Source organism: Myotis lucifugus, unplaced genomic scaffold (assembly GCF_000147115.1).
Source record: "Myotis lucifugus unplaced genomic scaffold, Myoluc2.0 scaffold_110, whole genome shotgun sequence".
NCBI lineage: Eukaryota > Metazoa > Chordata > Mammalia > Chiroptera > Vespertilionidae > Myotis > Myotis lucifugus.
In genome coordinates, this window is record NW_005871158.1 from 3,678,180 (window position 1) to 3,701,848 (window position 23,669).

A 23,669-nucleotide genomic window follows, 5' to 3' on the forward strand; every position below is an offset into this window, starting at 1 on the left:
ATGGAGTAAATGTGAAGAAGTCTGAAAGGAGAAAGAAATTAATCCAAAACTATAGTTGGAAACATCAACACTACTCTTTTATGTAATCAACAGAATAAGTAGCTATAAAAATCAGCAAAGATAGCCCAGCCAGTGTGCTCAGTGGTTGAGTGTCAACCCATGAACCAAAGACCACCAGTTCAATTCCCGGTCAGGGCACATGCCCAGGTTACAGGTTTAATCCCTGGTAGGGGGCATGCCTGAGGCGGCCAATTGATGATTCTCTCTCATCATTGGTTTCTATCTCTCCCTCTCTCTTCCTTTCTCTTTAAAATCAGTAAAAAAAATATTTTTTAAAAATCAGCAAGGATATAGAACTCACCTGAACACCACTGTCTATCAAATTAGCCTAATTGACATTTATAGAATATTTCGCCCAACAATAGAATATACATTCTTCTCCAGTGTACCTTCATGAAATGTGCACTAAGGTATGCCATACCCTAGGTCAAAATAAGCTTTATCAAATGTAAAAATTGAAATCATACATAGAATGTCCTCTGACTTTTAATGGAATTAAACTAGAAACCATTAAGATATCTGAAAAGTCCCCAAATACTTGAAGCTAAGCAATACACTTCTAAATAATCCATGGATCAAAAAGTACGTCTCAAGGTTAATTAAAACAATTCACACTGAATGAAAATGAAAACACAACATAAAAATTGTGGGGTGCAGCTAGAGCAGCTCTGGGAAGCTTATAGCACTAAATGCATATATTAAAAGCACAAAAAATGTATAAGAATGAAACACACCACAGAATGATACAGTTCAATTTCAGTCTAGTATTGGTGAAGGAGTAAAGGGATAAGACGTGGGCATGTGATTTCATTTCTTCTCTAAAAGAAGGGAAATGAAAGGAAATTTGATAAAATGCAAAGATCTATGTAATTTCAGTAATTTAACATGAATTATATTTCTTTTTATATATTTAAATGTTTTAAAATTTTAAAAAATTTGACATGAAAATTAATAAATCTTATTTTTATTTTAAGCTTGAATCTCAACTAGAGAAAAAAGACCAGCAATTTAAAGAGCAAGAAAAGACTATGTCCATGTTGCAGCAAGACATAATATGCAAACAGCATCATCTTGAATCACTAGACAGACTGTTGACAGAAAGCAAAAGGGTAAAACCATCTTTATAAAAATGCTGTTTAAAAGCTGAGTAGTATTTTAAGTTTATGTTTCTGTAACATACCTTTATCAGTTGTTAAACGTCACATTAATGCTAAAATATTTATAACCATACTTATATTTTTGCTTATCAATCTGTGTTTTCAGGAAATGGAAAAGGAAAATATGAAGAAAGATGAAGCTTTGAAAGCATTACAGAACCAAGTATCTGAAGAAACAATCAAGGTTAGGATGCGAATACTTAAAGAAATTTAAAAAAAAATTTTCTTAGCCCTGGCTGGTGGCTCAGTTAGTTGGAGCATTGTCCCATACACCAAAGGATTGTGGGTTCAATACCCGGTCAGGGTACATAACTAGGTTTCAGGTTTGATTACTGGTCGGGTGTGTTTGGGAGGCAGTTGATCGATGTTTCTCTCTCACATGGATGTCTCTCTCTGTTTGTCTTTCTCCCTTTTTCCCTTCTTCTCTCTCTAAAAAATCAATAAACATATCCTTAGGTGAGGATAATAAAAATGCTTAAAAGTTTTTTTTCTTAATGGAGACATTTCTGTGTTTTTTTTCACTTTTTTCTATAAATTATAAAAATTATCAATATAAAAATCAAAAGGTAAAGATTTTACTTGGGTCAACGAACTTAGCTTCTGTAAGTATATTTTCTTCAATGTGAGTTTTGGTCTTAATTACTTGATAGTTGATAATTTAGTTTGTATATTATCTAACCTTTTTTTTTTGCTTTTTTATATTATCTAACCATTATTTTTTTAACATTAAATTTTTTTTAACATTAGCTACTTGTTAATATTACTAGTAAAGAATTAACAGTGAAAGTGAAAGGAGATGAAACTATAAGCAGTCCAGTTTTATTTCTTTCTACCTGTTCTAAGATTAATTAGGGGATAAATTCAGAATTTCCAGATAAAATACAGTTTTGTGACTAATATATCTTCATGCTTAAAAGCATGGGCTTTGGAGCTAAATTGACTTAGGTTTCAGTTCTGGCTTCACAGTTTACTAACTGACATAACCTTCGCTAGGTTATTTATGCTCTCTGAACTTTAATTTTTTTATCTGTAAAATAAGGATAACAATAGTGTGAGATTCAAATTAATGAGGTACATAAAATGCTTAGTATATGCTAAGTTACTCAGAATTTAATACGTAATTACTATGTATTCAATATATTCTCATTTGCATTTTTAGTATTAAAAATAGATCCAAACATACTGCTACCTTTATTCTGTCATATATGGCTTGAATATAAAGGAATTTTAAAAATCGGTGTTGTGTAGTACTAGTACTTTGGTCTGGTTTTTAATCCATTTTGTGACCTTGTATACCCATGTAAACACAATTATATGTTTATCCATAACTTTCCTATAGTATTTTCTAAACTTTTGACATTTCATGCCATGTCAATTCATTGCTTCATGTAAAACTAACCTCTAAGATAATTAATATTAAAAATCACTACTGTACAAAGGTTGTGGGCATGAAATAATTTTATTAAATAAAACTTATATTGCCACTTAACTCCTGTTTTTCTTTAAACCACCTAACACATCTAACCCGTCTTCTGATAAGTTATTTCTGCATATTAATAGCCAGGTAAGAGACAGGAAGGAAATCAACAAAAGAATGAATTATGATGTTGGTTTTTATTCCCTTGGTACCTTTAATAGTTTTACTGTCATTGAAATTAGAAACAAAATTCTTATAACTGAAGCTATACTTAATGATTCTTTTTTTTTTTTAATTGATTTCAGAGAGGAAGGGAGAGGGAGAGAGATAGAAACATCAATGATGAGAGAGAATATGCCCCCTACTGGGGATCGAGCCTGTGCCCTTGACCAGAATCAAACCCCGGACCCTTCAGTCCACAGGCTGACACTCTATCCACTGAGTATACCAGCTAGGGCTAAATGAGTCTTAACATATAGGATATTTGTAGCAACAAAAAAGAAGTTTGAAATCTAGTTCTATTTTCTTGATTATGTCATTATCATCTTTGTTTCCTGACTTTTGGCTATGCTCTTCTGCATACGTTAATTAGTTCGTTGCATAAAAAATATTACGAATTTTCTATCTGCAGGAGAGTTATTAGGATCAGTTTAAAGTTTGGTTTTTTATTTTAATTATTTTTTAAAATATATTTTTATTGATTTCAGAGAGGAAGGGAAAGGGGGGGAGAGATAGAAACATCAGTGATAAGAAAGAATCATTGATCGACTGCCTCCTGCACGCCCCCTACTGGGGATCAAGCCCACAACCTGGACATGTGCCCCTGACTGGAATCGAACCTGGGACCCTTTAGTCCGCTGGCTGATGCTCTATGCACTGAGCCAAACCAGCCAGGGGTTAAATTATTGATTAACTGATTGACTGATTGATTTTTAGAGAGAGAGAGGAAGAGAGACAGAAAGATAGACAGACATCAGTCTGTTCTTCCATTTACTTATGCATTCTTTTTTTTTAAAAATATATTTTACTGATTTTTACAGAGAGGAAGGGAGAGAGATAATTAGAAACATCGATCAGCTGCCTCCTGCACACCCCCAACTGGGTATGTGCCCGCAACCAAGGTACATGCCCTTGTCCGGAATCGAACCTGGCACCCTTGAGTCCACAGGCCGACGCTCTATCCACTGAGCCAAACCGGTTAGAGCATACTTATGCATTCTTGTATATGTCCTGACCTGGGATTGAACCTGCAACCCTAGCGTATTGGGACAATGCTTCAACCAGCTGAGCTACTCAGCAGGGCCCAGTTTAAAAATGTATCACTTAGAAAAGTATGATACAGCTTCTAGCTTAATGAGAGCTAGAAAATTGATGGGAAAATTCTAAACAAGTAATAAGAAAATCAGTAAATTAAAGTAATTTTTTAGCCTGCTATTAAATAGAAAATTGAGAGTGTTTTTTAGATTTAGATTCTATTTATTTATTGTTTTGTTTTTATTTTCCACTCTAGATCCCCCCCAAAAAGAAAGTCATAAGTGGGGGGAAGGGGAAAGAAGAAGAGCTTAGGTGCTTTTGTTGAAGAAAGGGTAGTGTAGAACTCCCATCCAGTTGCCCCAGGTTGCACCCCTGAGTAGGTTTTTGGTTCATCAGAGCAGTAAGTGTTTTGTATACAGTAATGATGTTTATTTATATGAGATTCAGACTCTCAAGCTCTGTTCAAAAATAAGAAATCTAATGGAGTAGTGGGTGTTTGGTTTTTATTATTTATTAGTTTTAATTAAATTTCATTCTACAAAAATATTGAAATAATAGTAGGGAGAACATCTTTGTAGATTCACTGTTTGTTAAGTGCTAGCTATACTCACTTCATCTCTCTGTACACACATGCATACACACCCTTGTGTTTGCATCCACCCAATATCCCTTCCCCCTGCTCACACGCTTCCCTTTTTGACAGATTACCTGAGAGGTTGCTGATGTCATAACACTCTGTGCCTTTAATACTTAAAGTTGCATCTCCTATGAACAGGAACTTTCTCCTTCAGGACCACACCACCTGTACATGCCAGAGAAAGTAAACAATAATTCAGTAACATCATTCAATACACAGTTCATACTGAAAATTTCCCAATTATTTAAAAATGTTTTTACAGCCTTGTTGCTCAAAGTATGCTCAAACATTGACTAGCAGCATTAGCATCCCCTGGGAACTTGTTTGACTTGCAGAATATCTGCTGTGCCAAGACCTATAGAACAAATATGGAACTACGGTGAAGCAAGGGAAAGGCCTCTAGGGCAAAATTTAAGGAGATGCTTACTCTTAGGGTCATACAAGTGGAAGGGTCAGAACTTTCATGACCCTAAGTGCCTCTTTAAATTTTAACCTCTAGGCACTTTCCTTGCATCACCCTAGTCCTGGCCTTGTTTCTGAATTAGACTCTTTATTTCAGTGGGGTGTTCAGGGGGTTTGTATACCTGGTAAAACCTTGATTTGCACTGCTTTTGCTTTGTTCCTTTTCTTTTCCCCAGTCTAGGATTTAATTATAGTTTATGTGTTGCATTTGGTTCTTTAGATTCCCCTAAATTCACTGTTTTCTATTCTTCATAACACTGAATATTTTGAAAAGTCTATAAGTCAACTAGAACACCACATGGGTTATACTGTGTTCCTCCCACTGCTTCATATCAGGAGACCCATAATGTCTGATCACCCCGTTATTGGCATTACTAATCTTTACACTTTATTTAAGATGGTTATTGCCAGATCTCACTGTTTTAAGGGCACATTTTTTCCTTTATAATTAATACACAAAAATGTGCAGTGATTCTTGGAGACCATGTAAAGGCCTTGCTCCTCAACAACTTTATAACCATTGGTTTTAACATTTAGTGATGAATCTTGTCTGAATGAGTTTTTACATTATTAATTATCAATGTAGTGATATTCTGACAGTCATAGATTTTATTTTTCTCTGTGTAAGATGACACAAGTCCCAATGCTCATTCTCATGCTTAAGAAAGAAAACTTGCAAATATTTATACCTTTCATAAACAAATGTTAATTAAAAATTATTATGAGGGCAACAGTTGATTAACAAAAATAATCATTCAAAATTACAAGCTTTTAAAGCTGTTGATGGTTACATTCACAAGCTCTAGGGACAATCTTTGAAATCTGTGTCAAGATTTTCTTTTTAGAAATAAGAATTGTAAGGACAATTTCATGATACAGAATAGTATCTGATGGAACATTTTTTTCTTTTTCTGCTTATCTTGTTTAGATTTCTTTCACAATAGGATGCTATTAAGAGAGAGAGAGAGAGAGAGAGAGAGAGAGAGAGAGAGAGTCCTGGCTGGTGTTACTCAGTGGTTAAGCATCCACCCAAGGCACAAAGAAGCCCACTAATTCGATTCCCCGTCAGGGTACATGCCCGGGTTGTGGTCTTGATCCCCAATGAGGGGCGTGCAGGAGGCAGCTGGTGGATGATTCTCTCTCATCATTGATGTTTCTATCTCTCCCTCTCCCTTCCTCTCTGAAATCAATAAAAATATACAGAGAGAGAGAGAGAGAGAGAGAGAGAGAGAGAGAGAGAACCCGAGAAGCTCAAAATTACTGAATTACTATAAGGACAAGAAAGGACCAAGACAAGAATCTTATTAGCAGATAGGATATGGAGCATGTATGCAAACTGGCTCTTGAACTAATTTTTCAAAAAATAGATTTGTTGATTTGGGTTACTTGTTGCTAATTTTCTCTTTATATTAAGCATTTGCAACTGTAAAACCCTTGAACCAAGTTACATTGCTGCCTTTCTAAAACTATTTTCACTGATTCAAAGCAAAAGCAGCCTTCTAGCTGACAAAAACATTTTCATTTTTTTAAAAAATATATTTTATTGGTTTTTTACAGAGAGGAAGGGAGAGAGATAGAGAGTTAGAAACATTGATGAGAGAGAAACATCGATCAGCTGCCTCCTGCACATCTCCCACTGGGGATGTGCCTGCAACCCAGGTACATGCCCTTGACCGGAATCGAACTTGGGACCCCTCAGTCCGCAGGCCGACGCTCTATCCACCGAGCCAAACCGGTTTTGGCTTCATTTTCTTATTGACTTCAGCATTAGCACAATATAACAGTTTGTACTCACTTTGCTATTTTTCTTGATCAAGGGAACTTAAGGAGTAGGCTCAAATACTGCTTTCCATTTTAGAGTGTTTGTTTTACAGGTTCTTGATGGCTGGCCCCTCTATCTTGCCTTCTCCCCCAAAGACACATTGCTAACAAATTCATACTCTTTTTTTAAATCTTTATTGTTCAGATTATTACAGATGTGTTCCTCTTTTTTCCCCCCATAGCTCCCCTCCACCCGGTTCCCACCCCACTCCAGGCCCTTGCCCCCCCGCCCCCACTGTCCTCATCCCTAGGTGTAAGCTCTTTGTCCATTCTCTTTCTGCACCCTCCATATCCCCTTCCCCCTGAGAATTGTCAATCTGCTTCCTTTCCATGCCCCTGATTCTATTACATTCACCAGTTTATGAACAACAAAGTGACAACAAATACATATCTATCAACAAGTGAATCTAAAAATCAAATGAGTAAAAAATCTGATGAACAGAACAAATTCATACTCTTGATATGCTGAGCTCCTGCCAGCTTCTAACCATTCCCTTTTACAGAGACTTAACTCTGAACATACTCCTTCTTCCTGGAATGACCTTTTTCACTTGTTCATGTCCTATTTATTCTTCAACTCCATTTTCTGGTTTCCTAATTTGCAATGAAAAAGTTAGTTTTTATGTAAATCTCTTCTGTATTCATATTTTATGTCCTAAGTTTGACTATATATTCACTGTTTGAAGCAGTGAATTAACATTAGGACATAAATCTATAAAATATTGAGCATATAATAAACACTTATATGAGTTGATTTTTCTGTTTCGAATTTTTGCTGCTTAGGTCAGACAGTTAGATTCAGCATTGGAAATTTGTAAGGAAGAACTTGCCTTGCATTTGAATCAATTGGAAGGAAATAAGGAAAAGTTTGAAAAACAGCTAAAGAAGAAATCTGAAGAGGTAAATGAATATTTTCTTTACATATAGAATATTTGTCAAGTGACTTCTTTTTGAGATACTGTTTATTTTCAAAATACTTTACAAATACATCTATTTTTTTAAATGATATTTTTATCAATAAATATTTTTATTGATTTCAGAGAGGAAGGGAGAGAGAGAAGAAACATCAATGGTGAGAGAGAATCATTGATTGGCTGCCTTCTGCACACCCCACACTGGGGAACAAGCCCGTGACCCGGGCATGTTCCCTGACCAGGAATTGAACCATACCTTCTGGTTCATAGGTCAATACTCAACCACTGAACCATACTGGCCAGTCTGGTTGTATCACTTTAAATCAAAGTGATATGAAGGAGCTCAGCATATCAAGGTCATTTATTTAACCTCCCTCTTTTGGGAGCAAGCGAAGAATATTATAAAATATACATTAAATTATGCTGCATTGTTTATTCAAATTTAACAATAATTTTTTTGGCAGATTTTTTTGGAATTTGGAAAACTAGGACAAAGGGGATTCCACCCTCCCCCCCCAATATAAGTGCTTTCAGATAACTTCAAAGGTGTCTTTTAAAGCAATTTGCAGGAATGCAATATTCAAGTCTTTAAATATTTGCAGTGAATAGGTATGATTTCTTAGTTCATATTGTCATTCCTTTATGTGTTTTTTGGACCATGAATATTCAAAAGTGCATTGCTAGGATATAATTTTACAAACAATGGCAATAATGGCAACAATAATGTAATAAATAGCACATAATGCTTTTGCGGCTATAATTTATTTTTACTAAGGGAAAAAGATACATCGATAGGAGTATGACAAAACTCATGGCCTCCTATGTTCTCTTCCTTCTTCTGGGAGGGATCACATAGAACATGCTTCTTTCTATAGCAGTGAAATATGGTAACGTCTACAATATTTCTGCCCAGGGAAGCCTGCTTATGACTCAAAGATCAATATTTTTTATGGGGGCGCTGGTCACACAGGAACAGCAACAAGTATCAAAATTTCAAAAGGAAAGCATGATTCTATTCCTTAGCCAGACAAAGCAATTTCATCTCTTAGGGAATGTGAAAATGCACATTCCCAGACACCATCCAAGGGCCAACCCTATAAGCATATCTCCTCATCAGAAAGATGGACCCGCCCCTCCACATAATAACCTATAGTCATAAATATAATTGTCCCACATGGCAAGTGTGATAATTATCTAACAAGGCAAACAGCTTTGACATTTTGTGTTTTTTATTTGAAGCATGTCATTATAATGACAAATGTATATATTTGTTAGGTATATTGTTTACAGAAAGAGCTAAAGATAAAAAATCACAGTCTTCAAGAGACCTCTGAGCAAAATGCTATTCTACAGCATACTCTTCAGCAACAGCAGCAAATGTTACAACAAGAGACAATAAGAAATGGAGAGCTGGAAGACATTCAAACTAAACTTGAAAAACAGGTATTATTGGTCAAAATAATTTTACTTGTATGAAATAGAAATTTTTACAATTGATAATACATTTTTGTTAGTTATATAAATTGGTGTTCAATATCAAAGATTTCATAGTATAAGAAATATTCTATATTAACATCGTAAAATGGATAAAGTTCTATTCCTGTATAATGTGACCATGGGCACATTTTGTCATTCCATACAACTTACTTATAATCTAGGCTTCTTCTTCAATATCTCCTTTCTTCCTGGATCTGAATATAATTCCTATATGAATCATCAGACCTTCCAATTTCTTTTTTTTTTGGATTAGGATTTGTGACAATCCCCAAAGAAATGCCAAAGCACGACACTAAAAGAAAAATCACAAAGGATATCACTTACTTCTAAAAATAAATTATTATTCCAAAGAAAGTATCTTCAGAAAATTTATACTAGAACCCAATCTTCGCTCTTTCATTCTTTAACAAATTCATCTGAATTATTCAAACAGATACTGTATTTCACATCTTTTGTTCTTTTCCCCTTTTCAAACTTTAGAGAAACATGTAAATTAGAAAATGATGGTTCTGTGTAATCTCACTACACCTCACCTTTATGACTTTTTATCTATGTATTCTGAATTCATCCTCAGCCTCTCGAATGGAATTAAAGAATCTCCTCTCAATACGTTCAGACATTTCAGGCAGATATTATATTTTTTTTTCTAGCGATCACTCCCGTAACTCTCCACCTTTTTTGTTAAAGTGTAGGCCTATTGCTTGATATGCCTGATTTACAGCTTTATTCTGAAGTATTTCCTCATCTCATCTGTGTTAGATTCCCACTTCCTGCATATCTTGTCATTGATCTGGGTTTTGCAGGATTGGTTATAATTCTTGTTCCTTCTGGAGTTGTTTTTATTTCTCTAATGGTCTTACAGTTTTCTTCTGTTTTTTCTCCTCCCTAAGTCTGCCAGTTCATTTGTATTTTTCATTTGGTGATTTTATTTCTTCATGATCTTTAAGAGATTTTTGTGTTCTCTTTCTTTGAGGGTCTAAAGGAGTTTATATATAAAAATTTATTCAGTATTTGGTGAATATTTTCCTATCTTGCATTTCTGTTCCATTATGCATAGGTTCTGTGCTATATTCTTTCAAATTATTACTCATCTTTAGATTTTTTTTCTGCTTATGAGTGTGCTATCTAATTAAGCACAGAGTAGATCAGGGGTGGGCAAACTTTTTGACTCGAGGGCCACAATGGGTTCTTAATGATGATGTGTCTTGGTGTGGTCCTCTTTGGATTCCTTTTGTTTGGGGTTCTCTGCGCTTCTTGGACCTGTAAGTCCATTTCTTTCACCAGGTGGGGGAAGTTTTCTGCCATTATTTCTTGAAATAGGTTTTCAATATCTTGCTGTCTCTCATCTTCTGGCACTCCAATAATTCTGATATTAGACCGCTTAAAGCTGTCCCAGAGGCTCCTTACACTATCTTCACACTTTTGGATTCTTTTTTCATTTTGCTTTTCCAATTGGGTGTTTTTTGTCGAATCTTTGGTTTGATTCTTGTGCTCCTCTGGTCTGCTATTGGGTATAATATTCTTTATTTCAGTCCGTGTATGCTTACTTTCTAATTTCTTTATCGTAGCATCGAGGGTCTCATTAGTTTTCATGAGGCTCTGCACAAATTTATGGCAAGCCCTCAAAATTGCGATTCTTAGCTCCATATCCTCCATTTCTGTCATGTTTTTTTGTCTCCGCATCTTATATGCTTTCTTGGTGCACCCCCTTGTGGTCTCTGTGTGCAGTCTTGTTCTAGCCAAGCCTTAATTGTTGTAGTTAACACTAGAGGGATTTGACCACCAGGCCGACTGGCTGTAGGAATCAGCTGTGGAAAACGTCTGTCTTCTGGGGAGGCGCTAGTCCAGCCTTTGCCTGAGCGATCGGCAAATGGCCGTGCGCAGGACTTTGGGCGGGGCGGGCTCAACAGGGCGGGGGGAGGGAGCCGCTATGACTGCTCTCAGTCCGTCCCCAGGGGCTCTGCCTCTCTGTCCCCGTAACCGCTGCAAACCTCGGGGGGGCCGTAGCCAGACAGTCCCGCTTCTCCCGTTTGAGTCTGGGTCCCTAGAGACTCGCCCGGATCTGTAGCCCAGAGTCTGAGACTCGCTCCTGATTGAAAACGACAATCGCGCCCTCAGCCGCCAGCCCGCTTTGCGCGCGCACCCTCACCACCGCACCGCCGTACCTTTAAATTTTCCACACTGCGCCTCCGCTGAGCGTCGGAATGCTGTTGTTTTTGCTTCTAGTTGAAGAGACTCTCCTCAGCCAGCCTTCCCGTGGTTCTGGTTGATGTCCGCTCCGACTTTTAGTTGTATTTTTGAAGTGGTTGTTCGAGGCAGCAAACTCCGGTGTTTACCTATGCCGCCATCTTCGATTCTGTCCCCCTTCCCTTTTTACCTGGGTATTGTTTTAATTTTCTTCTTGAAACTTGAGTGGATATTAATGATTTATACTCTGAATTTAGTTCTTCTTTGAGAGATTTTAGAAGATCAGGGAGGATATTAAAGTCATTGGCCAGAGATTAACTTTGAGATCACAATCATGTAAATGTTCATTGAAAACATGGAGTGGCTTAGATTTACTAGGAAGAGAATGTAGTATGAGGAGTGAGGAGATTGACTTGGATAGATCTGTGAGGGATGTAGGACATGGAAGCCAAAGTAAGTATTTCATGATAAGAAATGATAGTTGGTATCATGGACTGTTGGAATCAATGCCAAGTAAATTGAGGGTTGTGAAATATCCATTGGAATTAGCAACATGGGGCTCATTGATGAATTAGCGTAATTTCTGTAGAATGGCCAGATTACTACAGATTGAGGAATGAAGGAAAAGTGAGAATGATACAACAAGCATAGGAAACCGAGAGGTTGGCTATGGAGAAGAGGAAAGGGTGGTAGTTGGAGGGAGGTAGAAGTAAGAAGGATGATTTTTTACAATAGAAGGGTCTTGAACATGTTTAAATTCTGATAAAAAAAAGAAACCAGAAGAAAGAGAGATTGAAGATAAAGCAGAGAATAGAGATAGTGAATAGTATGAGGGCCCCCCCCCACCCCGGCCAGTGTGGCTCAATTAGTTGAGCGTCAACTCATGAACTAAGAGGTCACCGGTTCAATTCCTCTTCAGGGCACATGCCCAGGTTGCAGGTTCAGTCCCCAGTTGGGGTTCTTATGGGAAGCAGCCGATCAATGTTTCTCTCTCTCTCTCTCTCTCTCTCTCTCTCTCTCCCCCCCTTTCCCTTCCTTCTCTCTAAAATCAATAAAAACATTTAAAAAATAGTATGAGGTTCCTGAGGATGTGGATAGGAATTGAACCCAGAATACCTATGATGTAATTTGACTTGTATAGGAGAAAGAATACCTCCTTCACTGTAGCAGAAACAGAAGGAAGAATGAATAGGAGTGAATGCAAGTCATGTTTGGAGTTAATGCAGGTTATAATGTTTGAGGGTAGATGGGAATCTTGTAATCCTTCACTGAATGAGCCAATTTGTGAAGAAGGAAAGGAACATGATTTGACAAGAGAAGAAAAAACATTTCAAATGGGATAATGAAAAGGAGAATATTTACCATTATTTTGTTCAATTTTTAAAAATATATATATGTTTTTTATTGATTTTAGAGAAGGGAGGAAGGGAGAGGGATAGAGAGATGAAAATATAGATCGGCTGCCTCCTACACCCCCTCCCCTACTGGGGATTGAGCCTGGGTTGTGCCCTGAGTGGGTATTAATGATTTATACTCTGAATTTAGTTCTTCATTGAGAGGTCTTAGAAGATCAGGGAGGATATTAAAGTCATTGGCTCAAAGTTAATTGAACTTGGGACCTCTTGGTTCATGGGTCGATGAACCACTGAGCCACACTGGCTGGGCTTGTTCAATTCTTGTAAGTCTTATTTTAGTGTTATGATGTGGCCACTTCTATAAATATGTATAGGAATGAAATACATTATAAAAAATTGTTTTGCTTTTATATTTCAAAACATTACAGTAAGTCCTCATTTAACGTTGATAAATTCCATGACTTTAAGTGAAATGACAAATAATGAAACCAATTTTAGTGTAGGCTTACTGATATAAGTGAGTTAGGTTCCTATGTACCTTATCAGTATTATAATGAAACATTGAATGAAATGACATTATTCAAGGACCTGCTATAATTCCTGGCCTATACTTTGATTTTTATAATACATCTTGAAACTGAATGATAGGCTAGGGCTACACACATATATATTTTTTTCTTCTGAAGAATATTGAGCTGTGACTGAATTTAAAATACTTACTGAAAACTGCTTTACAAGGTATCAAAACTGGAACAAGAGCTTCAAAAACAAAGGGAAAATTCCACTGAAAAGTTGAGAAAAATGGAGGAGAAATGTGATGCAGCCACACATGAAGCAGATTTGAAAAGACAGAAAGTTATCGAGCTTACTGGTACTGCAAGGTAAAATGAATATGATAGTTTTCATTTATCTTCCTCTTTCAACATCAGTAGTATCTGAGTTTCAATATCAGAAAATGTTCAGGAAAGCTTTTGCTTGAGAAAGTAATTTACCGTCTGTGTTCCTATAGTGTTTTGTTTGCACCTCCCTCATAACCCTCCTATTATAAGTTCCTTAAGACCAAGATAATATCTGGTTTATTTTAATGGGGCTCCTACAACAATTAGCATAATTCCTTATACCTCATAGGCACTTAGCAATTGTTGTAGTGAATTAAATTGTGGAAAAAACTAACATTTTAAGGCAAAGATGTACTCACACACAAGAATGGGGTTGAGTTATCTAGGGGAGGGAGAAACTTAATAAAATAAAGCAGTGGTTCTCCACCTTGACTGAACTTTGAACATTAAAATCACCTGAGGACCCTGGCCGGTGTTGCTCAGTGATTGAGGATCGACCCATGAACCAAGAGGTCACGGTTCGATTCCCAGTCAGGGCACAGGCCTGGGTTGTGGTCTCAATCCCCACTGGGGGCATGCAGGAGGAAGCTGATCAATAATTCTCATTATTTATGTTTCTATCTCTCTCTCACTCTCCCTTCTTCTCTGAAACCAATAAAAATATATTTAAGATATAAAATAAATAAAATCACCTGAGGAGCTTTACAAAGTACTGATGCCTAGGTCCCACCTCTAAGGTTCTAATTTAATTTGGCTAGGCTGGGTCTAGGCATCAGTTAGTAAAGAAATGCACCCATGAGCTGAAAGCTATACCCAGCTTCCCAGACCTCTTCTACTTTGTCAACAAGAGTTGGCTTAATTAATAATATACTCATAATTAGCCCACCATTCTACCAATAGGAGGTGAGAGTTAATTATGCACTTGAACTAAAACCACAGGTCACCAGGCTTCTTCTCCCCTACTGACAGGAGTAAAGAAAGGGCCTTTGTGCCTTGAGTAGCAACTTGCTTCCCCAGATGTCCTCAACTCTCTCAACAGGGTCAAGCGGGTATCCTATTTTTCAAACTTCAGACTGTCTTTCTTCTATTGACAGGTGTTTGTCCACTAACACAGCCACACCACCAGTGTGTACCTTAATTCCTCAAAGATTAATCACATTATAACTTTGTCCTTGGTTATGCAAAACACCACTAGAAGCTATAGATTTTCAACTCAACCCTTATCTCCCATAGTAACCTCTCCACGTATTCTCTTCCCTTCTCCCACTTTATTCCACTTTCTGAAAGACTTCCATTGTGTCCTCTGGAATTCCCAATCCATCCTGTGACACATCTATATCCTCAACTTCTTTCCTCTTCTTGTAATAGAAATCTGATTCTCCTGAGGATATTACTTCTTTCCCTGCAGCCATCTAAAGTAAAAAATTTTCCCCACAGTTCTTGTACCATAGGATCAAGATGCGCAATAGTATACCATAGTTCACAAACTTCATGACATCAGATCATATCATCCGTCACTGCTGCTGACCCCTACAGGCCACCCGACTTACTGTTGCTCTCTAAAATTCCTCACAAAGATTAATCACTGCTGTCATTATTCTTGGAGATTTCAATATAGTATATCTATCTAGCTGATCCTCTGACCCCTTAGCCTCATTTATTTTTATTTTTTTAAAATATATTTTATTGATTTTTTACAGAGAGGAAGGGAGAGGGATAGAGTTAGAAACATCTGTGAGAGAGAACCATCGATCAGCTGCCTCCTGCACATCTCCCACTGGGGATGTGCCCGCAACCCAGGTACATGCCCTTGACCGGAATCGAACTTGGGACCCTTCAGTCCATAGCCGACGCTCTATCCACTGAGCCAAACTGTTTAGAGCACCTTAGCTTCATTTTAAAAAGTTCTCCTCTAATGATCCTGATCTCTCTCATACCTCAGCCACTCACTAACATGATTCATCCTTGATCTTGTCATTAGTATTTCAGCATAATCTGAATATTATGTATCTACTCCATATTATCCTCATTTTCTCTCTTTTTTTAAATCCTCACCTGAGGATATTTTTCCATTGATTTTTAGAGAGAGTAGAAGAGAGAGGGAAAGACAGAGAGAAATATTAATGTGAGAGAAACACATCAATTGGTTGCCTCTTGCATGAGCCCATGGCCAGGGAGGAGCCTGCAACTGAGGTACATGCCCTTGATTGGAATTGAACCTGGGACCCTTTGGTCTGCAGGCTGACTGACGCTCTATCCACTGAGCAAAACTGGCTAGGACTCTTCATTCTCTCTCTTTTTCTTTTAAATATATATTTTATTGATTTTTTACAGAGAGGAAGGGAGAGGGATAGAGAGTTAGAAACATCAATGAGAGAGAAACATTGATCAGCTGCCTCCTGCACACCCCCTACTGGGGATGTGCCTGCAACCAAGGTACATGCCCTTGACCGGAATCAAACCTGGGACCCTTGAGTCTGCAGGCCGATGCTCTATCCACTGAGCCAAACCGGTTAGGGCTCATTCTCTTTTAATACCCCAAATTCAACAATTCTTTGTTCTTATCACGAACCCTAATCCATCAGTCCCATCACTGTCTCATTCCGTAATGTTCTCTCTTCTCTCTTTACCCAGCTTAAATTCTTGTTAGTCATTAAAATCACTGATTTGCATATAACCACAATTCCCTTACCTCTCTCTTACTTTGTGGTACACAGCCTAAAACCAACTCAGACTACTCCATGTCTGCATCTTTACAGAGGCTTGAAAAAATAACCTCACTGACCAATCTTACTTTAAAATTATAACTTTAAACCTTAAGTGGTCCCTTAGCAGTGGTTCTCAACCTTCTGGCCCTTTAAATACAGTTCCTCATGTTGTGACCCAACCATAAAATTATTTTCGTTGCTACTTCATAACTGTAATGTTGCTACTGTTATGAATAGTAATGTAAATAGTTGATATGCAGGTTGGTCTTAGGCGACCCCTGTGAAAGGGTCGTTCAACCGCCAAAGGGGTCGCGACCCACAGGTTGAGAACCACTGCCTTAATGCTATCTGGCAATATTTTTCTGTACCTTTGCCTTTTCTTTCAAAATCCCTACAAACCCTCCCCAATGTTACTTTCTGTTTCACTGAGAAAATTGAAGTAATTGTTTCTTTTCTCACCCCTATAATTTGACTTCTAGACAAAAACTATTTATGGTTATAGCTAAAGGCACATTCATAGGAAAAGTAAGTCCTAAATGCTAACAGGAAGCTTATAAACTAGATAATTAAACTTCATAAGAAAGATGCACCCTAGTTCCAAGAAATCTCTTCATGAAGCAGGGTTTTCTCTCTTCTCACTAGTACTTCTTTTACTTCTGAAATTGCAACTTATAAAATTATTTTTCTCTCCCAAAAGATATTATAGTTAAAATATATATGTTATATATCTCCTTGGATCTGTTTTAGCAATAAAATATTTTCAGATAAAAAGAGAAGAAACTTAATTATTGAATATATTCTGTGTTGGGCAGTGTGCTAGGTGAACACATTAACTCAGTCTTCAAAACAGCCCTATTGGGTTTTATTATCCAAATATCTATTTATTTTGATTTTTAATTGATTTTTAGAGAGAAAGGGATAGGGAGAGAGAGAGAAACATCGATGTGAGAGTGAAAAGTAGATGAGCTGCCTCCTGCATTCCCCCTTGCAGGGATGGAGCCTGCAGCTAGGCATGTGCCCTGAAATCAAACCTGCAACCTTTCAGTGCACATGATGATACCCAACCAACTGAGCCACACCAGCCAGAGCTATAACTCGGGGTGAGGGGGAAGGCATCTGTAATATTTTAACAATAAAGATTGTTTTTTTAAGATACATTTCTAAATAACTTTTGGAAATTATGAATCTAAGTAAAAAAGAAAAAAAGAAGCTGAAACTCAAAGAAGTTAGGGTATGAGATGCATAATTTAGCTGTGCTCTAAAACTAAGTTTTTTCTGTTACATCACATTGGAAGGTTCTTCTGATATTATATGTAAATGTCCTAACCCTACTGTCTTAGTGCTGAGGTTCATGGAGCACTTGTAGGATTTCTCAGACTGCCTCCATAGCCATTTAAAAATCTTTTTACATTTAAAGAAGCCAGAGAATCTCAGCTGCTATACTCTAAAAGTTTAGTTTTATTTTTGCATAATTTTTCCTTTAGCCCTGTTTCCAATCTCAGACTTCATTGTCCATAATAACTCTACGCCTGTAATGTGAAGTATTTTTGGAAAAACTCGTAGGCTTAAAGGCTGTTACAAATTTTGAAAGTTATGGGGAAAATAATGGTATTAGATTATTTATATAATAGTTAAAAATCTTAAGCCTTTAAATATTATGTTATAGTAATGCCTCATTTACATAGCATCAGGAAATAATGTATAGTTGCTCATAAATAGAGAAATGAGTGAAATTTATCTTTAGCAAACACTGAAACTTTGAAACAAAACAAAACAAAATTTTATAGAAATTTTCCAAAATGTGTATTTTTTTGTCATTTTTACCTTCTCTGGGTGACTAGGGTTATCATTATATTCATTAGTTATATCATGATAACCTTATGAAACCTTAAGGAGTATAGAACTCTGTTTATTTTTTACCAAATATCTGTAGAAAGCTGTGCTTTTTGAGTTCTTGTATTTTTAAAAAATAATTTTTCCCTGCCCTGCTGGCGTGGCTCATTTGGTTGGGCGTCGTCCTATGCACAGAAGAGTTGCCTGTTCAATTCCTGGTCAGGGTGCATGCCTAGGTTGCGGGCTCTATCCCCAGTCGGGGGCGTGCAGTAGGCAGCCGATCAATGTTGCGCTCTCAAACATTGGTGTTTCTCTGTCCCTCTCCTTTCCTCTCTCTCTAAAAAAATCAATAAAAAATCTTTTAAGCCTTGGCTGGTATAGCTAAGTGGTAAGAGTGTCATCCAGCAGGGTCACTTGTTTGATTCCCAGCCAAGGGCACATACCTGGGCTGCAGGTTCAATCCCCAGCCTCAGTTGGGACGTGTGCAGGAGGCAATCAATCGATGTTTTTCTCTCTTTCTGTATGTGTGTGTATGTGTGTGTGTATAAATATATATATATATATATATATATATATATATATATATATATATATCTCCCTCTCTCACTCTCTGCTTCTTTCCCTATCTCCTCTCTCCTTACCCCTTTACCTCTCTCCCTTCCTCCCTTTTTTCCACTTTCTCTAAAATCAATGGAAAAATATCTTCAGGTGAGGAGAAATAAATAATAATAATAACTTTTCCCCAACTTCTTTGCTGACAAGCTATTACCTCTTAGTACTGTATACCAACCTCTTTTGATTATTTTTTTAAAATTATGTTTTAAATCCACTCTAACATGAGAAAAGAATTAGTCAAGCTTTAGCTAGGATTTTAGACATGTAAAAGGGTCATCAGCACTTGTCTAATCTAATAGTTCTTAACTTTGTTGGGCCATGGACATATTTGAGGATATGGATCATTTTCTGTACATAGACATAACATATGCATACATCATTATGCAAATTGTTTCAGGAGTTTTTTAGTTTTCCTCAAGTTCACTTATGGACATTGAAAAAAACCTCCTGAACAAATACAATTTCATCTATGTTGCATTAGAAAACAAATGCTCCCCCTTGCAAACTCAGCTTATGAAATGTCAAAGACCAAAAGAAATATAATTAAAAAATGCTGATGCAAAGGAACATCAGCTCTGCCCACTATTGTGGATGACACTAACAATTGTTTAAATAGTAAATACCACTTTGGAATTAACAGCAAATTGACTTAAAACTTCCTCTCACTATGTTTATTAGCTGATAGGTAGCCAAACTTCGAACTTCTGTAGTGAAATTAAGCCCAGGACCACCTGAAAGTTAGTAAACTTTCACTATTAATAACTATTTGTATTATCCTAGGCCAGTGATTTTTAACCAGTGTGTCATAATAATTTTTAAAACATGCAATACCTGACTATTTAGTCAGGGGCACTGACCTCTTTTCCCTTAGATCAGCGGTTCTCAACCTGTGAGTTGCGACCCCTTTGGGGGTCGAACAACCCTTTCACAGGGATCGCCTAAGACCATCGGAAAACACATATATAATTACATATTGTTTTTGTAATTAATCACTATGCTTTAATTATGTTCAATTTGTAACAATGAAAATACATCCTGCATATCAGATATTTACATTACGATTCATAACAGTAGCAAAATTACAGTTATGAAGTAGCAACAAAAATAATTTTATGGTTGGGGGTCACCACAACATGAGGAACTGTATTAAAGGGTCACGGCATTATGAAGGTTGAGAACCACTGCCTTAGATTGTCAAATAAAAAAATAACAACAGCCAACACAACAATACCTGCCCATGTGAGTGAATAAAAATTATGCCTATTTTTTTGACAGATTGGCAAAAAATATATTATTGTTGTGCTGTAGATTTTAGTAATTAGTGTGCCAGGAGATTTTTAAAAAGGTTGAAAATTGCTATCCTAGACAATTAATTCACTTAATCTTCTATTTTCAATCATCTGTAAAGCAAGGAAGTTGCACTAGCTTAAGAATTTTTAGTCCCTTTTAAAGTTAAAAAGATAACATTATTAAGAAATATCTGAGTAAAAATGACTAATTTGTCTCCTATGAGTAGTATAGTCTTATGGTGAATATTTTGATGGTTGGCTTCTTTATTTTCTATGTTGCAGATAATAGAAATTACAGATGAATGAGGCACCTCTCCATGGATATTCTCAATCCATATAAAGCTTTATAAAAATTAACTGTAGTTAAATTGAAAAGAATGCTAGCCTTGTTAAATATTACTAGGTGGTACAGTTGTATTTAGTTGGAGCATTTTAAACAATATCATAGGTGATTTAAGATTCTGACTAGACATTTTGCTGATATTTGCCCTCATATTACTTGCAGTTTTTGTTTAGTCAGAGACAAGTCAGTTGGTTTTTAAATTTCCAAATTATCATTTGTTTTATTGTTTGTTTTTAATTAGGCAAGTAAAACTTGAGATGGATCAGTACAAAGAAGAGCTGTCTACAATGGAAAAAGAAATAATACACCTAAAACGAGATGGAGAAAATAAAGCAATGCATCTCTCTCAGTTAGACATGATCTTAGAACAGACAAGGATAGAACTAGATAAGAAAACAAATGCTGGTAAGCAACAAGTTAGCTGAGCTTAGCTGCCTGCATATTTATTTATATTTATTTATTTATTTATTTATTTATTTATTTATTTATTTAATACATTTTATTGATTTTTTACAGAGAGGAAGGGAGAGGGATAGAGAGTTAGAAACATCGATGAGAGAGAAACATCGATCAGCTGCCTCCTGCACACTCCCCACTGGGGATGTGCCCGCAACTAAGGTATATGCTCTTGACCGGAATCGAACCCGGGACCCTTCAGTCTACAGGCCGGCGCTCTATCCACTGAGCCAAACCAGTCAGGGTTGCATATTTATATTTAAAGAAGTAGACTAAAGTTAAGAATTTGGGATGATAGGGTTGAAAGGGATAATGTGTAGTCAATATCTTATCTCTGGTAGATGAATAAAATTGAATATTCTTAATTGTAATTATTTACAAAGTTCTTAATAATAAATGGTTTATATGTAGTTCTAAAAATATTCTCTTGTCTTAACAGTGAAGGAGTTAGAAAAGTTACAGCACCACACTGAAACTGAACTAACAGAAACCTTGCAGAAACGGGAAGTACTAGAGACTGAACTGCAAAATGCTCATGGAGAATTAAAAAGTACTTTAAGACAACTCCAGGAATTGAGAGACGTGCTGCAGAAGGCTCAATTATCATTGGAGGAAAAATACACCACTATAAAGGATCTCACAGCTGAACTTAGGTGAGTTAATACTAAGAAATGATATCACAATTACAAGTATTTCACTTTATTATTTTGAATCCTTGGGTCATACAATACCCCAGTTGTTGCTGAATTCTAGATGTCTAAATTTCTCAACTGGTTCACTATGGCTCTTCCTGGTTAGCCTGTCCCACTCTCCATGTAATAAATTCAGTAGTTGCTGTTGGCTAATAATTTATTATTGATCTGTGGACCATTTTACGTTGGCCCACTCCTGTATTCTGTAGTGGTAGAAAATGATTGGACCAGCATATCGCAGTGGTTAATAGCAAAGTAATATTAACAATAACAATATTGTTCTTTGTATTAAGCCTTTATTTTGTGCCAATGCTATGCCAGGGACTTTATATGTGATCTTACTAATTTCTTTACAACATATACAACCTTTTCACACTTGAGAAAACTGAAGCCTGAGAAAATTAAGTAAAATCCCCAAGTCAGATAGAGGGTTCAGAGATGGAAATTAAACACAAGTCTGTCCAACTCTAAAATAGATTCTTAGATTAGCAGCTAAATTCACCACATCTATGGTAAGTGGGATTGGAGAGCCAGACCAGAGCCAGAGTGTGGGAAATAGATTCTGAAAAGGAAAACAGAATTATAACCCAGGATGTGAAATGTGGAATGAAAGAACAGGATAGAGAGCAGCAAGATGACCCAGAAACTTAAATGTAACTCATGATTTATTGTAGGGCTCCTTTCTCTTTTCTACTCACAAACTAATTTTTAGTAAAGTTCATGTAGTTTTAAATAGTATGTATCAGACTTTCAAATTCATATCTCCAGAAATAACTTATTACCCAAACTCCAGACTCAAATATCTAATGACTTACTTGTTTTTTCCACTTAGAGGTTTTTAAGAGGCTTCTTAAGCTTGGCCAAAACAGAACTCTTTTTTTTCTCCTGCCCTTCCTCTCAGTATCATACAATAGCTCAAACCAGAAATATATGATTATTTTATCTCTTTCTCTCCCTCTTTTCATTTAATCTATTAGCTAATCATCTCAACTCTGTTTCTAAAATATATTCTGAAATCTATTGATTTCTAGGCCTCTTTTTTAATCACTGCCTTAGCACAAGCCATCATCATCTCTCACCTGGTCTGTTGCTATGACTTCCCAATTGGTTTCCCAATTTAAATTCTTGACCCTCCCACAATCCCTTCTCCACAGAATGGATTTAAGTTATGATTTAAAACATCCATCAGATTATATTACTCCCCTACTTAACCCTTCTAATGGCTTCCCAAAAGATTCAGAATAAAACCCAGGCTACTTGAGAAATGTAAATCAAAACCACAGTGAGAAACCACTTCATACTGTAATGAGCGAATGGCCATAATAAAAACAAACAAAAACCAAAATAGAAAATAGCAAATATTAGCAAGCAGGTGGAGAAATTGGAACCTTGATACATTGCTGGTGGGAGACTGAAATGGTATAGATGCTGCACAAAACAGTTTGGCAGATTCTCAATAAGTTAAACAAAGAACTGTTTATAACTCAATAATTTCACTCCTAGGTATGTACAGAAAATAATTGAAAACAGGTGTTCAAACAAAAATTGTGCACAAATGTTCATAGCAGCTCTTCACTATAGCCGCCAAGTGGAAACAACCCAAGTGTCCATCAGTAGTTGAAAGGATAAACACAATGTGGTGTATCCATACAAGGAATATAATGTATATATTTTAATCCTCACCCGAGGATATTTTTCCATTGATTTTTAGAGAGAGTGGAAGAGAGAGGGAAAGACAGAGAAATATTGGTATGAGAGAAATACATCAATTGGTTGCCTCCTGCCCAGGCCATAGGGCTGGGGCCAGGGGGGAGCCTGCAGCCAAGGTGCATGCCCTTGACTGGAATCGAACCCAGGACCCTTTGGTCCACAGGCCGATGCTCTATCCATTGAGTCAAACCAGCTAGGCAGGAATATTATTCAACCATGAAAAGAAAGTACTGATATGTGCTATAACATGATGAACCTTGAATACATTATGCTGAATGAAAGAAATCAGATACATATTGCACAATTCCACCTGTGTGAAATATCCAAAATTAACAAATCTATAGAGATAGAAGGCAGATTAGTGGTTGCCAAGAACTAGGGGGAAGGGGAATAGAAAATAACTGTAAATGGGTATGGAATTTT

General features: G+C 36.6%; 1 protein-coding gene across 1 annotated transcript in view; it reads left to right on the forward strand.

Annotated features, from left to right (window-relative positions):
- The window catches only part of CCDC18 (coiled-coil domain containing 18), a 121,596-nt gene that overhangs the window by 50,945 nt on the left and 46,982 nt on the right, over window positions 1-23,669 (forward strand). Inside the window, exons 15-21 of the mRNA XM_023757670.1 lie at window positions 1,035-1,169; window positions 1,324-1,401; window positions 7,592-7,708; window positions 8,998-9,165; window positions 13,500-13,642; window positions 20,630-20,793; window positions 21,284-21,497. Of these exons, the coding sequence (XP_023613438.1) occupies window positions 1,035-1,169; window positions 1,324-1,401; window positions 7,592-7,708; window positions 8,998-9,165; window positions 13,500-13,642; window positions 20,630-20,793; window positions 21,284-21,497 (1,019 nt within the window). The remainder of the gene's footprint in view (window positions 1-1,034; window positions 1,170-1,323; window positions 1,402-7,591; window positions 7,709-8,997; window positions 9,166-13,499; window positions 13,643-20,629; window positions 20,794-21,283; window positions 21,498-23,669) is intronic.